This window comes from Myotis davidii, unplaced genomic scaffold (assembly GCF_000327345.1).
Source record: "Myotis davidii unplaced genomic scaffold, ASM32734v1 scaffold17, whole genome shotgun sequence".
Taxonomy (NCBI): Eukaryota; Metazoa; Chordata; class Mammalia; order Chiroptera; family Vespertilionidae; genus Myotis; species Myotis davidii.
The window spans coordinates 3,269,314-3,290,341 of NW_006288624.1; the positions used below are offsets into that span (position 1 = coordinate 3,269,314).

Sequence of the window (21,028 nt, forward strand, 5' to 3'; positions counted from 1 at the left end):
GAGCCACTGGAGGATATTCAGCAAAGTAATGATGTGATCTGACTATATGGTTCAGTATCTCTCTGGCTGTTTTGTTCAGGATAAACCAGTGATGGCGAACCTTTTGAGCTCTGCGTGTCAGCATTTTGAAAAACCCTAACTTAACTCTGGTGCCGTGTCACATACAGAAATTTTTTGATATTTGCAACCATAGTAAAACAAAGACTTATATTTTTGATATTTATTTTATATATTTAAAGGCCATTTAACAGAGAAAAATCAACCCCCCAAAAAAATGAGTTCGCTTGTCACCTCTGACACGCATGTCATAGGTTCGCCATCACTGGGATAAACTGAAGCATGGGTCCAAGAATGGAAGCAAAGAGACAAAAAGTAGGAAGCTCTTTCAGTGATCTAGTGGGTCATGAAATCAATTTAGGTGTCACAAGTGTTTGTTAAATAGCAAATATAGAATAAAAAGTCAATGCATTGCATATAGCAGGTGGTAAGTATTGTTCAATGAATTTGTGCTAAATAAGTGTGGCTATACTGGGGAGCAGTATAAAATATACAAAGGATTACTATTTAAAAAGTTTGAAAGCTGCCAAAACCGGTTTGGCTCAGTGGATAGAGCGTCGGCCTGCGGACTGAAGGGTCCCGGGTTCAATTCCGGTCAAGGGCATGTACCTGGGTTGCGGGCACATCCCCAGTAGGAGATGTGCAGGAGGCAGCTGATCGATGTCTCTCTCTCTCATCGATGTTTCTAACTCTCTATCTCTCTCCCTTCCTCTCTGTAAAAAATCAATAAAATATATTTTAAAAAAAAAAGTTTGAAAGCTGTTATTTTAAGACATTTCTATTTCTGCCAACAAGAGGTGACTTAGGGTTTTGGACACATTCTCAGTGAGTGACTCCTGTATGAAACGGGCTGTCTTCCTGTAATCATGTCTCACCCGTCAGCAGTCTGGCCTTCTCTCCCTTTTCCTTTATGTTCCCCTCCTCTCTTGTTTTTGTAAGAGATCATAGTAGAGGTACCAAATTGCGGTTTTTGTTTTCAGACCCTCATCTGCTTAGGATTTTTTCCAGAGTTTGCCTCTTTCCTCTTTAACATTTCTCTACCTTCGTGGCCTTGTACCCTACCTAATAGTCAGCACACTCACCCCAGTTTCTTTTCCTGCCATCAGGGACTGCCTATTTACCTGCGTATATACCCACTCACTTCTGCACTGTTAACTATTGCTGTAGCAACTGTTATCTCTCTTTCTCCTTCCTCTTGCTTTTCTCTTCCTCTTGCTTTTCTCTTCCTCTTGCTTTTCTCTTCCTCTTGCTTTTCTCTTCCTCTTGCTTTTCTCTTCCTCTTGCTTTTCTCTTCCTCTTGCTTTTCTCTTCCTCTTGCCAAGCACTGTTCATTAAACTCTCCCTCCCTAGTTTTATACACTGTGAGATCAGGGCTGATAATATCTTTCAGAAGGTAGAACCAGGAATAGTTTTAAGATGAAGGTTTTACTGGCTGCTTACGAAACCTCTCTATTTTTTGTAGCTTGGGAAGGGGTTGTTTTAAATAAGCCAGGCCATCTGATTAACTATTGTTGAGTCCCTAATTCTATGGAAAATTCATGAGTGTTCTAGAACAATCTGTTATGGCACTGCCTTTTCATTCATTTTGAGATTTTGGTTAGTTCTGCGTGGCTTTTGGTATCTTTGGGACAAATGCAAAAACTTGGACTATAGTTCTTCAACTCCGGGCATGTCCCTGTTCTGGAAGATGGTGATTAGAAGCATGGCAATGCCTGTTGTCCATGTTTGCTTTGTGGAGGGACTGGATATGCCATTTGGTTATCTAAGATCTCTTCCTCAGCAATTTAGTCAAGACCTCTGCTGACCTCAGACAAACTTAAATTTCTGGATGTTCAAAAAGGGAAAGAAATTTTACCATGTCCGTGGAACTTACATATTTCAAGCCAGACAGGCTTGAATCAAGACCTCTGCTGACCTCAAACAAACTTAAATTTCTGGATGCAAAAAGGGAAAGAAATTTTACCATGTCCATGGAACTTACATATTTCAAGCCAGACAGGCTTGGCAGTGAATCTTGTTCTGAGGAAAAGAAGTTTGTTCAGTCACAGATCACAATGTGTGTTTTTCAGGGTGGTTGTCCAACAGTTCTGCTTTCCTAGGGAGTGTCTCAGCCTTGGAACTGAGGATTCTATCTTAGAAAAAAATCACATAAAAAATGGTTAAGGGATTATTGGGACCCTGAACACACTTGAATGGAACTGGTATGGGCTGAGACTCCCTGAACTTGTTCTTTTTATCTAAGTCTAATGCCTCTAGGACAGGCGTGGGCAAACTTTTTGACTCGAGGGCCACAATAGGTTCTTAAACTGGACCGGAGGGCCGGAACAAAAGCATGGATGGAGTGTTTGTGTGAACTAATATAAATTCAAAGTAAACATCATTACATAAAAGGGTACGGTCTTTTTTTTTTTTTTAGTTTTATTCATTTCAAACGGGCCGGATCCGGCCTGCGGGCTGTAGTTTGCCCACGGCTGCTCTAGGATTTCTCTTTCTATGTGTTGTATGCAAAGTACCCCCATATTCCTTATAGGTCATCTTGCCCTAAAGCAGAAGCTGGAGGGGATTTTTCTCCTCCTGCAGAGCTTGGTTTTGCCTCTCTGATTGTACGATACCAGCTCTGATGTCTGTGATGTGGAATAATGGTGCCTTGTCTCCAAGCATTTCGCAGGTCTTATGAAACTTTCAGATAGAAGTGAGGAGGAAATTCATGCCAGTGGGCTTTGGAAAACCTTATTGGCACCATCAGATGAGTTGCTCAGTCATGGACTTAGGGGAATCTAGGTTTGTGGAGCCTGATCTGGGAACCTTTATGATTGCTTTATCTTGTGCTGCTGGACAGGATACTCCCATATTTCACCTGAAAACAACCTCAACTTGTTTCTCTTCTGTTTCAAGGCCATAGCCTTGGCCAAGTACTCCTTTTAATGTCCTTTAACATTAAAGAACTTTAATATTAAAGAATGTTCCACTCAAGCAATGAAGAAGTCCAGTTGAGTATTTGAGCGGGGTGTGCAAAGACCAGGAAACCACGCTAGTGAAGAATATCTTCCTGATGTTCGGGTTCTCTTGCTTTTCATCCTGGGCCTTTCGTATGCTGACCTTGGATCACCTCCGACCCCATTCTTAGTGCATTTTATGACAGACCCTTGGTTGAAGATAGATTGGGAATAGGTTTATTGCTTTTATTTTGTATAGGTATATTTTGATTTAAACCTATTTTAACTTGTTGCTAGTCCTTTCAAAATACTGCTCACCTTATTTGGGTGTGTAATGGTGGCCATTTCTCTGGAGGAGTGGAGTTAGTGGCATCTCTGTTATTAAGATCAGAATCCAGAAAGCAAGTCGGGATTGAGGCATTCTTATTATATACAAGTATCCTCAGTTCTTCAAGAGGAAATGAGAAACTTCTTCCCCTTCAGAGAATGTGTTGAGGACAGGAAAACATCATTTCAGGCATTGTTGGTGAAGTGGAACTCTAATCTTAAAAGGAATTGGAGATCTTTCTGTTAATAGACATGGGGCTGTAAAAAGTGCTATATAGTGTGGTTGGCTTTTCATTAAAAGCGCCATATAGTTTGGTCGGCTTTTCATCTTCTTTCTCTCCACCTGGCTCCCCGCCCCCCCACTCGAGCCCCCCTCCTCATTCCCACTCCCCAAAATTCCAAATGGAACCATGTTTCTCAAAGTGTGATTTGAAGGTTGCATTCATCACAATTAATTTGGATTGCTTGTTAAAATCAGATTCCTGAGCTCACTTCCCAGATTGAATTAGAATAGTGTTTTTCAAGCAGTGTGCCACAAGAATTTTTAAAACATGCAATACCTGACTCTTATTCAGGGGTACTAACCTCTTTTCCCTTAGCTTGTCAAAACTAGCACAATAATAGCCATCCGATGTGAATGCCCTGTTTTGAACCATAAATATATAGGTCGTATAATAGAGTTGCATATTATTGGTTAATTCTTGGTACCAGAAACCATTATACAAGTATAGGCACCTGATTTTTTAAAATTCACTTTGGAGCAAAAAGGGTAGGTCATTACTATTATTAATTTTTTTGTAAATCAATCAAAATTATACCTTTTAAAAAATATATATATATCTTATTGATTTTTTACAGAGAGGAAGGGAGAGGGATAGAGAGTTAGAAACATCGATGAGAGAGAAACATCGATCAACTGCCTCCTGCACACTTCCCACTGGGGATGTGCCCACAACCAAGGTACATGCCCTTGACCGGAATAAAACCTGGGACCTTTCAGTCTGCAGGTTGACGCTCCATCCACTGAGCCAAACCTGATAGGGCGAAAATTATACCTTTTTTTGGTCAGATCAGCAAAAAATATATTTTTTGGTTTGCCACAGAATTTTAGTAATTAGCTTATGTGTGCCAAAGATGAACAAGGTTGAAAAACACTGAATTAGACTATCTGGGGGTGGATCCTGAAAATCTACATTTAAAAAAATTAATTAACTAATTACTTTTTAAAATCTTTATTATTGAAAGTATTATATGTGTCCCCTTCCCCTCACCCTACCCCCAAACACTGACCTCTTTTAGCCCGCCCCCCACCCCAAAAAAAAATTTGTTCATTAGATTCCACATATGAGTGAGATCATGTGATACTTATCTTTCTCTGACTGGCTTATTTTGCTTAGTATAATACTCTCCAGGTCCATTTATGCTGTTGCAAATGGTAAGAGTTCTTTCTTTTTTTACAGCTGCATAGTATTCCATTGTGTAAATGTACCACAGCTTTTTTCCCCACTCATCTGCTGATGGGTACATGGGCTATTTCCAAATCTTAGCTAGAATCTACATTATTAAAACGTCCAGTTGATTTCTCATGCACATTATACTTAGAACTGAAAACAATAGGATCTTTGACATTATATTGTGACTATGAGAGCAAACTACTTCTAAGTCTTTTCTTTCTGATGAACTACATCGTGCTTACCCATTTTCAAGGAGGAGCCAGCTGCAGAACCCCTACTAGAAATTCCCATTAACGTACCTCCCTTTCTGGTATCATTTCATCCCTTTGGAAGGAATTAAATTTTGCACCCAGATGTGAAGTATTCATTGTTAGTAGCTGCTGCTCTTTTTAAAAAAATATATCTATATATATTTTTATTTATTTCGGCGAGGAAGGGAAAGGGAGAGAGAGATAGAAACATCAAAGATGAGAGAGAATCACTGATCAGCCGCCACCTTCATGCCCCCCCACTGGGGATTGAGCCTGCAACCTAGACATGTGCCCTGCCCTGGAATTGAACCCTGATCTCCTTGTTCATAGGGTGATGCTCAGCTGCTGAGCCACACTGGCCAGCCTTTAGTAGATGCTGCTCTTTAGATGGCACCGTAAACACTCTGGGAGCAAGATTCCTATGTACCTACCCTATCAGTGTGAGAAATAGGAGTTCCCTGCTCAGTAGCATAGGCAAGAAAATAGTGACTCTCCTTAAGACCCCTGTGGAGTGGCCAGATTGCCAATGTTTGTCTGGGAGCCTGGCTGGGATGGGATGGGCCCAGATTCCTGTCCTGGGCAGACTCCTCCAGACCTGACTGGAAGCTGCAGAGGAAGTTCCTGTTAACAGATGGAAAGGGCGTTTGCCAGAGGCCCCAGCTTTCCTGACAGGGGTGCCTGAGCTGATACAAACCCCTTGCTGCTTGGGCTGGTGGGGCTAGCCAAGTTTCTTTTTGTTGAGTCTTGTTTCCACCCCCAACTCCTCTTCAGTCCTACACATGCTGGTTTATTTGAACACTCCATGCTGATCTTGGGTTGAAAGCCTCTCATTGTTTTTGAGCTCAGTGTTTAGATAACACCACATGCCTGTAGGAGCTAGGGCACCCTGGAAAGGAAATGCCTGGGCTCTAACAGCCCCGTCATTATTCTCTGCATGTGAGTGACTGTGGCCTGTGTTAGGACCATTATAAGAACATTTTTCTGCAGAGGTTATTAGTTGGGGCCTGCAGGGATACCAGACTTCTTGATGTTTGGAGTTCTAGGGACTGTTCTAAGTCTCTTTTTCCTGCCGTTCCAGTTATAAGAATTAGAGTCTGTTTGCCCGAGACTTGCTTCTACACATAGCTGGAGTACCAGAGTATTCTTGCCTCTGGTGAGAAGTCTGTTTTGGGGACATAGGACTGACTGGCTAGTGGTGGTGTAGCCTATGTTTTTATGACCAGGTGAGGTTGGCAGTTGCCTTTGCACTGATTTCAGGGGCTCTTTTCCCCAGGGGATATCTCTTTCTTGTTCCCTTAATTTCCCCCACCAACTCTCTTACCAAAAATAAAGAAAAAGAAAATGTGTTCTCCTCTTTCAATATTAAATCTCTTCTGGTAGTATTTTTTTAGACTCTTCATAGGAAATATCTTTAAGCCCCAATTAAATGCTTTTTAAATGACTGACAAATAGTGTCTCCAGTTTTTAGTATGAAGTCCCAAAAGCAGAATCCAATTACAGATGTAGTAAAGGGAAACACGTCATCTTGCTCTTCTAGTTGTAACCGCTTGCTCTGCATTTAATTAAAATTTTTTCTTTAATGTTTACTCTTGAGTCATGCCATATGGAATATAAAGGTTTTCTGTGAACAGATTAAAAATTGAAAAATAAAGACAAGTAATAAAGTGACTGTTATTGAAAAATATTCAGAATTAACTATAGCCCTGGCCAGTTGCTCAGTGGTTACAGCATTGGCCCACAGACTAAAGGGTCTTGGATTTGATGCCCAGTCAAGGGCACATACCTCGGTTGCATGTTCAATCCCTAGCCTGGTTGGCAGGAGGCAACCAATTGATGTGTCTCTCTCATGTCGATGTGTCTCTCTCTCTCTCTCTCTCTCCCTCTCCCCCTTTCTCCCCCTTTCTCCCTCCCCCTCCTCATCCTCCCTCCCTTCCAAAAAAATCAATGGGGAAAATATCCTCAAGTGAGGATTAAAAACATTTTTTTTAAAGAATTAACTATTAAGTGCCCGGCTGGTGTGGGTCAGTGGTTGAGCATCGAGCTATGAACCACGAGGTCATGGTTCGATTCCCATTCAGGGCACATGCTGGGGTTGTGGGCTCAATCCCCAGTGAGGGTGTGCAGGAGGCAGCCGATCAGTGATTTTCTCTCATCATTGATGTTTCTATCCCTCTCTCCTTCTCCCTTCCTCTCTGAAGTCAATAAAAATTTTTAAAAATAATAAAATAGAATTAACTAAAATATCTGTTATTCTTTCTAATGGTTCTTACATCTCTAATACATATGGTAAATATATCCCTTAAATACCACCTATAATTAGCCAATTAGCATGGACACGACTTATCTCCCAGCATCTTGACAGAGTATGTGTTTGATTCTATAGTTAGCTCAGGTAAATGAAATGGCAAATCATTTTTAATTTGTCTCCTTTTTCAAGATGCTTGTGTTATCCTTGTAAGTAAATTTAGTAGTAATTCACCTTTTGGAGATTGAAAAGGGGAACTGGTAGATTAAATAACTTGCTCTAATGTAATCAAGGAGCTCTCCTATCCTTGTTATTGCCTTCAAGCTTACTGCAGAGAAATACCTTTCTGCCGAAATTCAGATGTACAGGCTTGACAGGAACCTGGGCACATTTTGGGAAGAAATGAGTGCAGCGTGTCTTGCAGGCTCTTTCCAGCCTGTCTTACGCCTTATCCCTGTGCTTTGTGCCTTCTAGTTCTCTCCTACGCTATGGTGGCAACCTGTCCCTTCAAAGTGCCATGAGTGTGCGATTCAACAGCAACGGGACTCAGCTCCTGGCCCTGAGGCGTCGCCTGCCCCCTGTGCTTTATGACATCCACTCCCGCCTGCCTGTGTTCCAGTTTGACAATCAGGGTTACTTCAACTCTTGTACCATGAAAAGCTGCTGTTTTGCAGGAGATCGTGACCAGGTAAGTGCCTTCTGCATCCCACACCCTTATTTTTTTATTTAATCCTTACCAGAGGATATTTTTCCACTGTTTTTTAGAGAGAGTGGAAGGGAGAGAGACAGAGAGAGAAAAGCATCTATGTGAGACACATCGATCGTCTGTCTCCCACACGCATCCTAGCAGTATCGAGCCTGCAACTGGGCACATGCCCCCCAACCGGAATCAAACCCAGAACTCTTTAATCTGAGCCAAATTGGCTCGGTCCCCACACTCTTACTTTCCTTTCGATTGCTGTTCCTGTACTGGTCTTTATTTCTCTTTAGCATAATGTCAGAAACAATTGAGGGAAACAGTAATTGTGTGGGGATGTTCTGGCTTACTAGTGAGTTTCTTTATCAGGGCTGCCATTGAGTAATGTGAGGCACACACCATAAACCAAGGCTGGCTACAATATGGTTCTGAGCAATCTAGCTCTGCCAAGTTTGTGAACAGATTTTAAGATTCTAAGAATGTATCATTTCAAAAGAAAGGAGGAAGTCCATGGAAAATTAGCTTGCCAAAAGAAGAGATTTTTTGTGAGTATCAATAAGCTACAATGATGAATGAAACACTCTAAGTACCATCCAAGAGACAAATATCCTGAAAGGCCCCTTGGGATGGCATCTTTTTTCTTGGATGAAATGGGCTGAGCAACTTTGTTTGAGAAGAGGCCAGATGCTGACTCTTTTTCTTTTTATTGCCAGCATCACAGCTGAGAAGAACCCAAGCTGTGAGTCTCCAGCCTTTTCACAGTCAGTGTCAAGATATTGATACTGACTTAGAGCTGGCAGTTCAAAAACATACTTGCATTCTTGACTGTCTGTCTTGGCCATGGAAGTTCTGAAGTGGGTGTCAGTGAATGGACCTATTGGACTGGTCTGAGTAATCAAGCTGAAAAAAGACAAATATAAAGAAAGATTGATCAGATAAACAAATGGACTTTTTTTCTTCTCAAACAACAAATCTTATTGCTACTTCACATTTAGATTGGAAAAGAGAAACCTCATTCTCCTGCTAATGTTTAGTTTTCTCTTTGGGTCAAATTTTGACGTGTAATTTGCATGCCATACTCCATCTCTTTAAAGTTATTTGTGGGCCTAGGGCATAAAAGAAACAGTTCTTTGAAAACCTTTGAAGTTCCTGCTTTTTGAAGGAAGGTAGCTAGGGCTTTTCTTCTTAGATTGAGGTTGCTAGAGAATCCCAATGTCATAGTTTAAAGATTACTATATGTAGTAGGAGCATAATATATGCTTGTTGAATTGGGTTGAATATGAAAGAAATTGAGAATACCTCTTAAGTTGCCCAGGCTAGGGATTTCCTCTTTTGTAAATAGGGAATATATATCCAAATTCAAAATTTATATTCACGATGGAGTGCTGGGGCCTATTAGCTGTGATCCACACTTGAAACCACTAGGTGGCCTCAGTTGTATAAGCATTGTTTCCTTGGAGAGGCCACAATGCTAATGACTTTGTTTTTATTGGCAGTTTGTTTCTTGGGTGGGAAGAAACTAACTGCCAATAAACAGTCTAGAAATGAACAGTCTCAGAATAGAACAGACCATTGTAATTGTCTGCTTGCAGAATGATTGATCTAGTTTCATTTAACAGTGGAAGCAATAACCAAGCACCTCCTTCTCTATTCCTGTCTTCCTTCTTTCCTTCCTTTCTTGCTTTTATTGATTATCCATCTTCTGTCAATCTCGTATGTATGTGTGAGATCCTGTTTCATTTAACAACAAAGAGTAGGCACTAAATGTGATGGCTTATAGGCTTTTTGCTAGAAACAGGCTGAGGGAAAGGTGAAAGAAAATGGATATTGTGTTTTCTTTCAATTTCTATATTAGTAGTGAATGAAGCATGGAGTCCCTAAAAGACTCGGAATAAATGCTTCTAATCAATATGTAGAACACCGTAGTTTCTTAACCTCGGCATTATCAACATTTTGGTCAGTTAATTCTTTGTTGTGCAGAGTTATCCTTTGCATCATATGATAGTAGCATCCTGTCCTCTTCAAACAAAAAATGTTTCCCGACATTGCCAAATGTCTGTTGGGAAAGGTAAAAGGAGGGGGCAGATTGCCCCTGTTTGATAACCTGTGGCCTAGATTATAATTACCCAGTTTCCCCAGATACACTGGGACAGGTATTGTCACATGCAAAGCCATATAAGGTATTTTATGATGGTCCGGGTTCTGTACATTGACAAGATATAGTTGTTTTGCCTTTCAGATTATATACGATGATAAAAACATTGAATGACTTTTGATTTTCCCTATTCAAATTTGACTGACTTGTTATTTGTGACTTTTGTCCTATGGAAAGATTTTATGGGTACTATATAGCCTCTCTGACAAACTAGATAGCTTTTTGATTAGGGTAAGTGGTTTTCTATGGGTACAGGAGGATGAGAAGTCATTGAATCTAACTTTGGATCAGTTTTAAAGTCTTTCAAGTCTGTTCATAGTCCCTATATAGATTATCAAAAGTATATAACCTGCCCTAGCTGGTTTGGCTCAGTGGCTAGAGCATCAGCTGCAGACTAAAGGGTCCCAGGTTCAATTCAATTCTGATCAAGAACCCGTACTTCAGTTGCAGGCTCAACCCCCAGCCAGGGTCTGGGTATGTATGGGAGATAACTAATTGATGTATCTCTCACACATCCATGTTTCTATCTCTCTGTCTCTCCCTCTCCCTTCCACTCTCTCTAAAAATCAATGGAAAAACATCCTCAGGTGAGGATTAATAAAGTATATAACCTAGGGAATAGGAAATATAGAGATTTATGTTTACCTATGTTGTCCACTCCTTGGGGACTAAGAAATGTAGCTATTCATCATTATCTTGTCTCCATTGCCTGTCACACAGCAAGGGCACAATAAATTTATTTGTTGAGGTGAATCTTGAGTACAATGTGTGTGGGGTTTTAGCTTTCTGTGCCCATGGCTTTGCTAACTGTAAATCAGGATTGATCAGTACCATTTTCCTGCTCAACTTCTTAGGGCTTTAGGAAGATGAATTAAATAATGGATTTTTAGTGAAACTAATCTACTGAGTTTATACTTTTTAAGTGTGGCACAGAAGGCCCAACTTCCTGTCTTATTCCTGGAACAAGTCTCTCAAAAGTGATTTATAGGCTCTGGCTTTGCACACTCGGGGCTGAAGCAGCAGCTGCCACAGTTATAGTGTGATCTGTAGGACTGACATGTACAGTCCTTGACTAGTCTAGACAGGATCTTTTTTGCTGCTTTCACATTCCAAAGACTACCCTTTGCATATAGTGGTCTTTACATTTGATCTGTTCTTGTATACTTTAAGAACGTGCACAGCCTGAGGCTCTGTGCTCTGGAACTCTTCATGTAGTCATAGGCTGGGTAACTATCCCAGAGAGAAATCTGAAAATTTCCATAATAGGAATGAACATGGTCAAGAAAGGCACTAAGTGACCTATCTATCTGAAACAGTCTTCTGGCTTTCAGTTACAGTGAGATTAGTCAGTTCACACAAATAGACCCAGATATATTGCCAGAGAACATGTACTTCATTTTAGATTGTCCTAGGTTCACAAAATATTCGTTAGCATTAAAATGAAAGGAACATTTCAGCAAATTGGACTCAGGGAATAAAGTATAAAATAAGCTGAGCCAACTCTGTGTCTCCCCCATGCTCATTACACCATTGTATATGAATTCTAATTATAGAACTGTTAGAGATCGTTTTGTATAAATCTTCCTTTTCCAGATGAGAAAACTGCGGCTCAGAGATTTTGTACGGCTTACACAAGTTAAGGCATAAGTTTGTAGCCGAGCCAGGACTGGAACCCAGACTTTTGAGCTCTCAATAGATACCCCTTTGCACTATACCAGTGATGGCGAACCTTTTGAGCCCGGCGTGTCAGCATTTTGAAAAACCCTAACTTAATTCTGGTGCCATGTCACATAGAAATTTTTTGATATTTGCAACCATAGTAAAACAAAGACTTATATTTTTGATATTTATTTTATATATGTAAATGCCATTTAACAAAGAAAAATCAACAAAAAAAATGAGTTCGCATGTCACCTCTTACACACGTATCATAGGTTCGCCAGCACTGCAGTATATAGTCACACTTAATGCCAGCAATATCAAGATGTCACCTCTTACACACATATCATAGGTTCGCCAGCACTGCACTATATAGTCACACTTAATGCCAGCAATATCAAGCCACCAGTTTGAAACTTCCGTGCTTGAGCAGAATGTTTTACTCTCATGTTTAGTTTCATGGTTTGTCATTAATTCATAGGTTTGTGGAGACATGTTCCTTTTTTCTGTCTCTTACTAAACCCTTCCTAACTACATGCCTCTCCCTACCCCAACTTTTAAAATAAGAAAGCAGATATTTACTGAGCATCTGCTCTGTTCCAGATGCTATGGTAGACATATTCACATAACTGCCAGACAGTAACCTGTTTGAGATTTTCATTTAAAGCCCTATATACAGGGTTGGGCAAAAGTATGTTTATAGTTGTATGAGAAACACAGTTTATTCTTGTATTATTTATTATTGTATTATTTTCCATATGAACAACTGTAAACCTACTTTTGCCCTACTGTATATTGTCTTTCCACTTTTGCCTAAAAATACATGGTTTATTTCTAGTATAATCTTTCAATTATTCAAGTTTAATAACTTCTATCATCAGATAAGGTGACATAAGTGACATGAGATTGGCTGGGCATCCACAGAAACAATTAGTACACACTCCTGCCCCTCCAAAGCCTGAATTTATCTTTTATCTTTCTTAGCCAGCCCACCTTCTAGTCTTGCAGCATAGTGAGGAATCTTGCAGTAAAACAGCATTCCTTTCTCTCCAGCCTGCCTGAACCCAAAGGTTCTCCTTGCTTTGTGTCATACTTGGATTTTGTGTGTGTTTATCTTTCGTTTTCTCCCTGAAGCCTGACTTCATCTGTCTCCCAAGCTTCACACTCCCTCCTGTCTTACTCAGAGAGCCAATCTAACAGGGTTAGAAAAAGAAGGCCAGCACCAGCCGGTGTGGCTCAGTGGAGGAGCGTCGGCCTGCGGACTGAAGGGTCCCGCATTCAATTCCAGTCAAGGGCACATGCTCGGGTTGCAGGGGCGTGCAGGAAGCAGCCGATAAATGATTTTCTCTCATCATTGATGTTTCTATATATCTCTCCCTCTCCCTTCTCTCTGAAATCAATAAAAATGTATTAAAAAGAAGGCCAGTTTTCCACCTGCTAGCTCTTCTGGCACACACTCGTAGGACAGCACTCGGCTTTTGTTCCTTTTCTTTCACAATTTCTTAAATGGCTCTTGTCCTACATTGTAAGAATCCAGCAGAGCAGAGCAGGCTTCTGGGAAGTAAGTCTTTCAGGCTAACAGGTATATGTTGCCTGGAAATGGACAGTGTGGTAATTTTAAAATCTTCTCTTGCTTTAGTTTCAGCTAATGCCTGGCTTTGGTCTCATCTAATGTCTGTCCCTACATCTTGTTGAAAGAGGAATGGAAAAGTATAATACAATTTTCTTGAAATGGTTGAGCACAGAAGGGTCTGAGCACTTGAATTGCTTTTACACAGGTCTTTCTTTTGAACTTGATGTCAAGGCCTCTGAAATCTTGATAATTAAATCATTTTACCTCATTCCCTGGAGAAAAGAGCTGACTTGTACCCTGTGAAAAAATGGCCTTAAATACATGGCCTGGCCTCAGACATTACATCACCACTCAACCTTTCTGTGTTGACATTACATGGGTATAGCAGAGGTGCAGAATTCACCAGTTAGTACGCTCCAGGCCAGTGAAGCACCTTATAAAGTTACAACTTTACTTTTTGTATAATTCCATGCAGTCCTGATTACTCTCACTTGGGGGCCTGGCAACCCACAGGTTCTTCCTCTGAAATAAAGGCACACTTTTTATAGGGGGGGATTCAACTCTTGGGTTCCGTCCTATGACTTGCTTTATGGCTTTAGGCTAATTTCTTCTCTTTGCCTTTCTTTTATATTATATGTTTTTAGCTCTTTAGCTTCTAAAGCAGTTTCTTTTATATAATCTTCCCAGTGACCTTTGGGTTTGGTTGGATAGGTTTTATCTTCATATGAAACTGAGGCCTAGAGTAGTTTGAAATGGCAGATCTAATCGATAGTAGAAACAGGACTAGACTCAGTCTCTTGCCTGTGATTGTATCCTCTTCTCTATAGGCATGCTACCACCTGTGTTGTACAGATTAAATGGTGATAGCCTCTTCCGTGGCTGATGAAGAAAAGCCGAATACAGAATGTTGTGACAGAGGAATAACTTGTATATGTTATTTAGGTGAATGTTTAAGGATATTTTATAGAGGTAAAATAGCATGAAAATAACCTCTTTATTAAGTCAACCATTTGTAACTCTTTTTGAATCCTGAGCCCCTCTGCAATTCTGAAAGCTATGAACATTCATTTCAGAAAAATGTACATGTACACATAGTTTTGCATATAATGTTAAGGAGTTTATGGAATTTCTTGAAATAGGGGTTTCAGGTATTAGCAATCCTGGATTAAGATTTTACCCATGGATTATATAATCTTTTAGTTCATTGCTGATGCAGTTTTAGAATTTAGAAAGCTTAAGATGTTTTGGAGTGTATGCAGGCCTGCTTGATGTGGTCTGGTTTATAATTATTCAGCTGAAAAGGAACACTAGGCACCTGATTTCTTCTTAGGAACAAACGGAATTGATAAGATCTGGTGATACAACATGACAGTTCTCTAATTTATGGTTCCTGGCCAGAAACCTGGGCTTTACTAAAAAATCCCTTAGATATTAATGGCGGGAACAGAGTATAACCTTTCCTGCTCTACTTTCCCCATCCTCCTTAGAGAGTTTACTTTCAGTAGCTCTTCCCTTTTTTGGAGTGTCTTAAAAAAAGGAAAATAATATTCCTTCCTCTGAATGGTGAAACCTGTGCTTGAATGAAAAGTATAAATACTCATACGAAGACTGAAAGGAGTGATGCCATCTCCCCACTTCCCAGGCCCCACATATAAAAACTGAGGCCCACACAAGAGATATTGCTGAAGGCCTTTTGGTTGACAGCCCTTCATCTTGCCCAGGTTTCCAAAAGAGTTTTGCCAAATAAAGATTCATTTTTAAGTAATGCAGGCTACCTTGTTACAAGCAGCTGTTGGAGATTTAGAACATTTTCATAATTTTTTCCCCTTACTGATTATTTGACTATTATTGTCTGAGCATTTCGTTATTAATAGAATTTTTCCTACTCAGAATCCATACAGCTCAGTTATTTTAATAAATCAAATAATTCCAGGAGCCTAATGGAACTGAAATGGCAAATGATCCAAAGAAGCAAGAATCATGTAACTTCATATGCAAAAATAGTGTTAATCTTATGGGTATGCATATTTGTGTGCTTTTATTGGTAGCCAGTGGAATTCTATTTTTTCCAACTGCAAATACAATAAATCTATGGCTTTGGCCATTTCCAAAGAAAAATTTCTCTGATTATTTTGGATGGTGTTTGTGGCAGGCACTGGGTATAAATGATATGATTAAAGGTATATTGGCAAACTTTTTCTGGAAATAGTCTTCTAGAGAGCACATCACGAAATTGTTCAATCATATCTCCCCCCCCAAACCCCCTTCTGACCAAAGGTCAGGGAGAAATAAGAGCTGTGCTTGATTTAAATGTTAAATTGCAGTTTCTCTGCTGTTACTGATCTGGGCTAGAGCCATCTGGTTTCTCTATCCTAGTCAGTACTATTAATTAGAAAAGCATGTCATATACTGGAAAATAATTAATCAGTTACTGTGGAAGGAGCCTTGGAGAGAACTGGGTAAGTTGATCAGTACTCAGTGAATACTAACTGATTGATATGTTTCCTTTTCCATCAACAGATGTTGGAGAATATCAAATGCTGTGCAAACACATACACACATACTTATGCATACACATATACTGAGAGAGAGAGAGAGCGAGAGAGAGAGAAACATTGAAGGGCCTGTTAAGACATATTCTGTGTTATTATTAGATAGATGGCCTGTCCCTCCTGCCTTCTAAAACTTTTCCCTCTTTTTTTAAAATCCTCATCCAAAGATATGTTTAGAGAGTGGAAGGGAGAGAGAGAAACATTGATGTGAGAAAGAAACATCTATTGGTTGCCTCCCATAAACACTCCGACCTGAGATGGAACCTGCAACCTAGGTATGTGCCCTGACAGTGAATTGAACCTGCAACCTTTTGGCATACTGTACGACAGTCCAACCAACTCAGCCACCAGGCCAGGGCACTTTTTCCTCTTTGTAATGTGGATTTTGGGTGGGGGTGGGAAGGATTATATATCCATATTTCTAAACTCAATTAGAATAAAATTGGCTAATACATACTTTTTCCCAGTAAGCTTCTATTTAGTAAGCAGTTTTGCTATGGCTACGTTTAGATCCTTTTTTGAACCTTCAAGTTGTTAAAAATTTCTGTTACTTCAGTGACTCTACAGAAGTGGTCTATATATTTAGAGGCATGGGCTTCTCTGGGTATTCATCTATTAAAGGCCTTTCTTAAGAGCATATGTAATTCAAGACTGCTGAGTGCTGAAAAAAGGACCGGAGTTCCTGGAGAGTGCTGGACATTACAGCAATCTACGGGAGAGTAGGGAGTATTACATGAGTGACTGTTTTCTATAATGATTAGTGGATTGACAGAGGACATGTGGGCAAATGAGACTGACAGAGTGCTAATACGGCAAACTTTTCTTTTTATGGTGATGGTTCCTTCTTGAAATTAATTGAGAGGAGCAGTTGTTTCTCTGCCTCTATGCTTGAACAAGTTAACACAGTAAAACTGTGATATAATGGACTAATTCGGGTTAGAGGGTGTTAAAGCTAAAAGTCCATTGTAGATTTTCCAAATGCATATGTTAAAAATTTGACAAATGAGTTAGTTTAGCCATAGCTGGTTTGGCTCAGTGGATAGAGTGTTGGCCTGTGGACTGAGGGGTCCCAGGTTCAATTCTGATCAAGGGTACGTGCCAGGTTTGCAGGCTTGGTCCCCAGTGGGGTGCGTACAGGAGGCAGCCGATCAATAATTCTCTCTCATCATTGATGTTTCTATATCTCTCTCTCCCTTCCTCTCTGAAATCAATCCTATATAATAAAAGCCTAATATGCTAGGTGTCCGGTTGGCTGTTCAACCAATCAAAGCGTAATATGGTGATGATATGCTAAAACCGCTCAACAGCTCGTTATGATGTGCACTGACTACCAGGGGGCAGTCGCTCCGACCAGTAGGTTAGCTTGCTGCTGGGGTCCTGCTGATCGAGTCTGAGCGAAACGGGCTGGACCACACCCTGGAGCCCTCCCACGGTCTTTGCCCGGCTGGCCAACCTCTTGCGTCCCTCTCCAGCCTTGATCATGCACTGGTGGGATCCCTTGGCCTGGCCTGTGCCCTCTCGCAATCTGGGACCCTTCAGGGGATGTTGGAGAGCCAGTTTCGGCCCTATCCTGCAGGCCAGGCTGAGGGACCCCACTGGTGCATGAATTCATGCACCAGGCCTCTAGTAAAAATAGTTTTTAAAAAGTTTACCTGTTTTTACTTATGTAGACATGTTTGTGTAATTAAAATTAAGTATGTAATTTCACAGAAAAGTTTTCTATATGTATTACTGTAATTTTAAATTTATACTGAATAGGTCTAGTAAATGCATGCATTCACCAGTCACCACAAGTAAACAAATGCACACAGCTGGGGTGTGGCTTAGCACATATAGTTTGAATTTCTTTTGATAGTGATTGGTGTTGGCACTATTTGGTCTTTGTTTTCTTGCTCCTGACAGCAAATGTTTAAATATTTGTGAGATGGCTGATCAAGACTTGCAATGCTGCCCTCGTTGGTTTTGCTCAGTAGTTAGAGCATCAGCCCAGGGACTGAAGGGTCTCAGATTTGATTCTAATCAAGGGCATGTACCTGGGTTGTAGGCTTGATCCCTGGCCCAGGGTTGGGTGCCTGCAGAATGCAACCAATCTATGTGTCTCTCTCACATCGATGTTTCTCTCTCTCTGCTCTGCCTCCCTTCCGCTCTCTCTAATCTGAAAAAATCAATGGAAAAAATACCCTCAGGTGAGGATTAACAACAACAAAAAAAAGATTTGCAGTGCTGTTTTTCCTCTTGAGCACTAACCATTTGTAGGACTGCAGTTGGAGGCTTTAGAAGAGAGGAATCTTTCCAACTGGTTTGATGATGTTAAATGTATCTCTGCACTCAGCCCACTTGAAATAATCTTTATTTCCACAAAGCTTTAAAAAGAAGGAAGGGAAGGAGGGAGGACAAGAGTTCTTTTGGTTACCTTATGTTTTAAAATAGCCCAGAACTCTGTCCCCTCTCCTGGAATACTCATCTCCCAGATATCCAATAACTTGCTCCCTCATTTCCTTCAGAGTTCTGCTCAAAATGCCATTTTATCAGAGAGACAGTCTGTGACCACCCTATAGAAAATGGAAACTAACCACCCCGGCACTCCCTATATGCCCTAACCTGCTATTTAATTTTTCTCTATCCTACTTACCACCACTGTTCTTATATATCCATGTTCTTTTTAATTTATTTTTCCTCTACCCACTCCACTCACATTATCCTATATAATGAAAGGCTAATATGCAAATTGACTGAACAATGGAATGACCGGTCACTATGATGCACACTGACCACCAGGGGGCAGACGCTCAACGCAGGAGCTGCCCCCTGGTGGTCAGTGCGCTCCCACAGGGGGAGCGCCACTCAGCCAGAAGCTGGGCTCATGGCTGGCGAGCTTAGCGGTGATGGCGGGAGCCTCTCCCACCTCTGTGGCAGTGCTAAGAATGTCTGCCTGATGGCTTAGGCTTGCTCCCCGGGCCTAAGCCAGCAGTTGGACATTCCCCAAGGGCTCCCGGTCTGTAAGAGGGCACAGGCCGGGCTGAGGGAACCCACAACCCAAGTGCACGAATTTTGTGCACCGGGCCTCTAGTATACGTATATAATTCTTTCCCTCTTCCCAACCAATAAAATGTAGGTTAAGCTTCATGAGGGTAGGGGCAGGGTCTTTTTTTTTTTTTTTTTTAAGCCTGTATTTCTTCTTTTTTTAATTTTTTTTATTTTTTTATATATTTTATTGATTTTTTAGAGAGAGGAAGGTAGAGAGATAGAGTTAGAAACATCGATGAGAGAGAAACATCGATCAGCTGCCTCCTGCACACTCCCCACTGGGGATGTTCCCCAGTGTCCAACCTATAGTTGACATTTAATAAATATGTGTGCAGCGGTTCTCAACCTGTGGGTCTCGACCCCTGAAAATACATCCTGCATATCAGATATTTACATTACAATTCATAACAGTAGCAAAATTGCAGTTATAAAGTAGCAACGAAAATAATTTTATGGTTGGGGGGTCACCACAACATGAGGAACTGTATTAACGGGTCACAGCATTAGGAAGGTTGAGAACCACTGAATGAATAGAGGGCTGGAATCATTTTTATTTCAGTCTCAGAGTCAGCAGTGTCCTAGGCAGTCAACTTTGAATGCTGGAAAGAGCCCGGCAGATAACCGTGAAATGCCATAAATGAAATGCCTTGGGAGAGGTTTGTGATTCCAGTGTGTATGAACACTTAAATCGTCTGACTAGACAGCAGTGGGTCAAGACACCCTCCTTGGAAATCATCCCGAGCTGTTCCCTTGTGGTGGTTCCAAAAGGAAGAGAGCGTCAGGAGTTGCCCTTATTTATCCCTGAGAGGAAGCCTGGACATTGTATGCATTTTCTACGTATTTTAGGAGCCGTCATATTAACTCCAACAGGCCTTAACTCTGTGGGAGTTTTCTTCCTTATAAGGCAGTCTTCTGAGTCAGCGTTCCCTCTGGGAGTCAGTCCCCTTTTACCTTTTCATGGCTTTCCCTGGTGAATAGCTGAATAGGAAAGCGCTGGTTCTTCACAATGAAATAGTAAAACCTCTGAAAAGCCCACCCTTGGCTCACTCTTGTTTAATATTTATTTTTGTTTGTTTAGTTTGGGGAGACAGAGTAGTAGGAATTCTGTATGAAGTTTTATAGCCTCTTTGAAATATAGAGCATGAAATGATGAGATGTTGAATAATAAATGTTATATATATATACAAGATAGGCAAAAGTAGGTTTACAGTTTTGAGTATGCGAAAGTTTATTTTTTTTTTAAATATGTTTTTATTAATTTTGGAGAGGGTGAGAGATAGAAACATCAGTAATAAGAGAATTATTGATCGGCTGCCTCCTGCATGCCCCATAGTGAGGATTGAGCCTGCAACCCACGCTTATGCCCTGACCAGGAATCGAACCATGACTTTCTGGTTCATAGGTCTGTGTTCAACCACTGACCCACACTAGCCAAGCCACAGCGTTTATTCTTGTATTTATTAATTATTGTATTACTTTCCATATGACCTGTAAACCTACTTTTGCCCCAGCCTGTATATAAATTATTAGTGGACAGTTCTTTCTTTTTAATATATACTTATGCCCTGACCAGGAATCGAGCCATGACTTTCTGGTTCATAGGTCTGTGTTCAACCACTGACCCACACTAGCCAAGCCACAGCGTTTATTCTTGTATTTATTAATTATTGTATTACTTTCCATATGACCTGTAAACCTACTTTTGCCCCAGCCTGTATATAAATTATTAGTGGACAGTTCTTTCTTTTTAATATATTTTGTTGATTTTTTACAGAGAGGAAGGGAGAGGGATAGAGAGTTAGAAACATCGATGAGAGAAAAACATCTGATCAGCTGCCTCCTGCACACCCCCTACTGGAGATGTGCCCGCAACCAAGGTACATGCCCTTGACCGGAATCGAACCTGAGACCTTTCAGTCCGAAGGCCAACACTCTATCCACTGAGCCAAACCGGTTATGGCAGTGGACAGTTCTTTTGTGTTCTGTTTTTCCCTCGTCCTGCCTATGTGTCTTAATTTGGGTTAAAGTTTCAGGTGCAAGTAGTTTATTTGGAAATGCAGGAAATAGTAGAAGAAAGGAGAAGTGAGATAGGGAA

General features: G+C 40.7%; 1 protein-coding gene across 1 annotated transcript in view; it reads left to right on the forward strand.

Annotated features, from left to right (window-relative positions):
• DCAF5 (DDB1 and CUL4 associated factor 5) overlaps nucleotides 1-21,028 on the forward strand; it is a 73,076-nt gene that overhangs the window by 20,679 nt on the left and 31,369 nt on the right. The window contains 1 exon segment of the mRNA XM_015562040.1: nucleotides 7,745-7,958. Coding sequence (XP_015417526.1) covers nucleotides 7,745-7,958 — 214 coding nt within the window.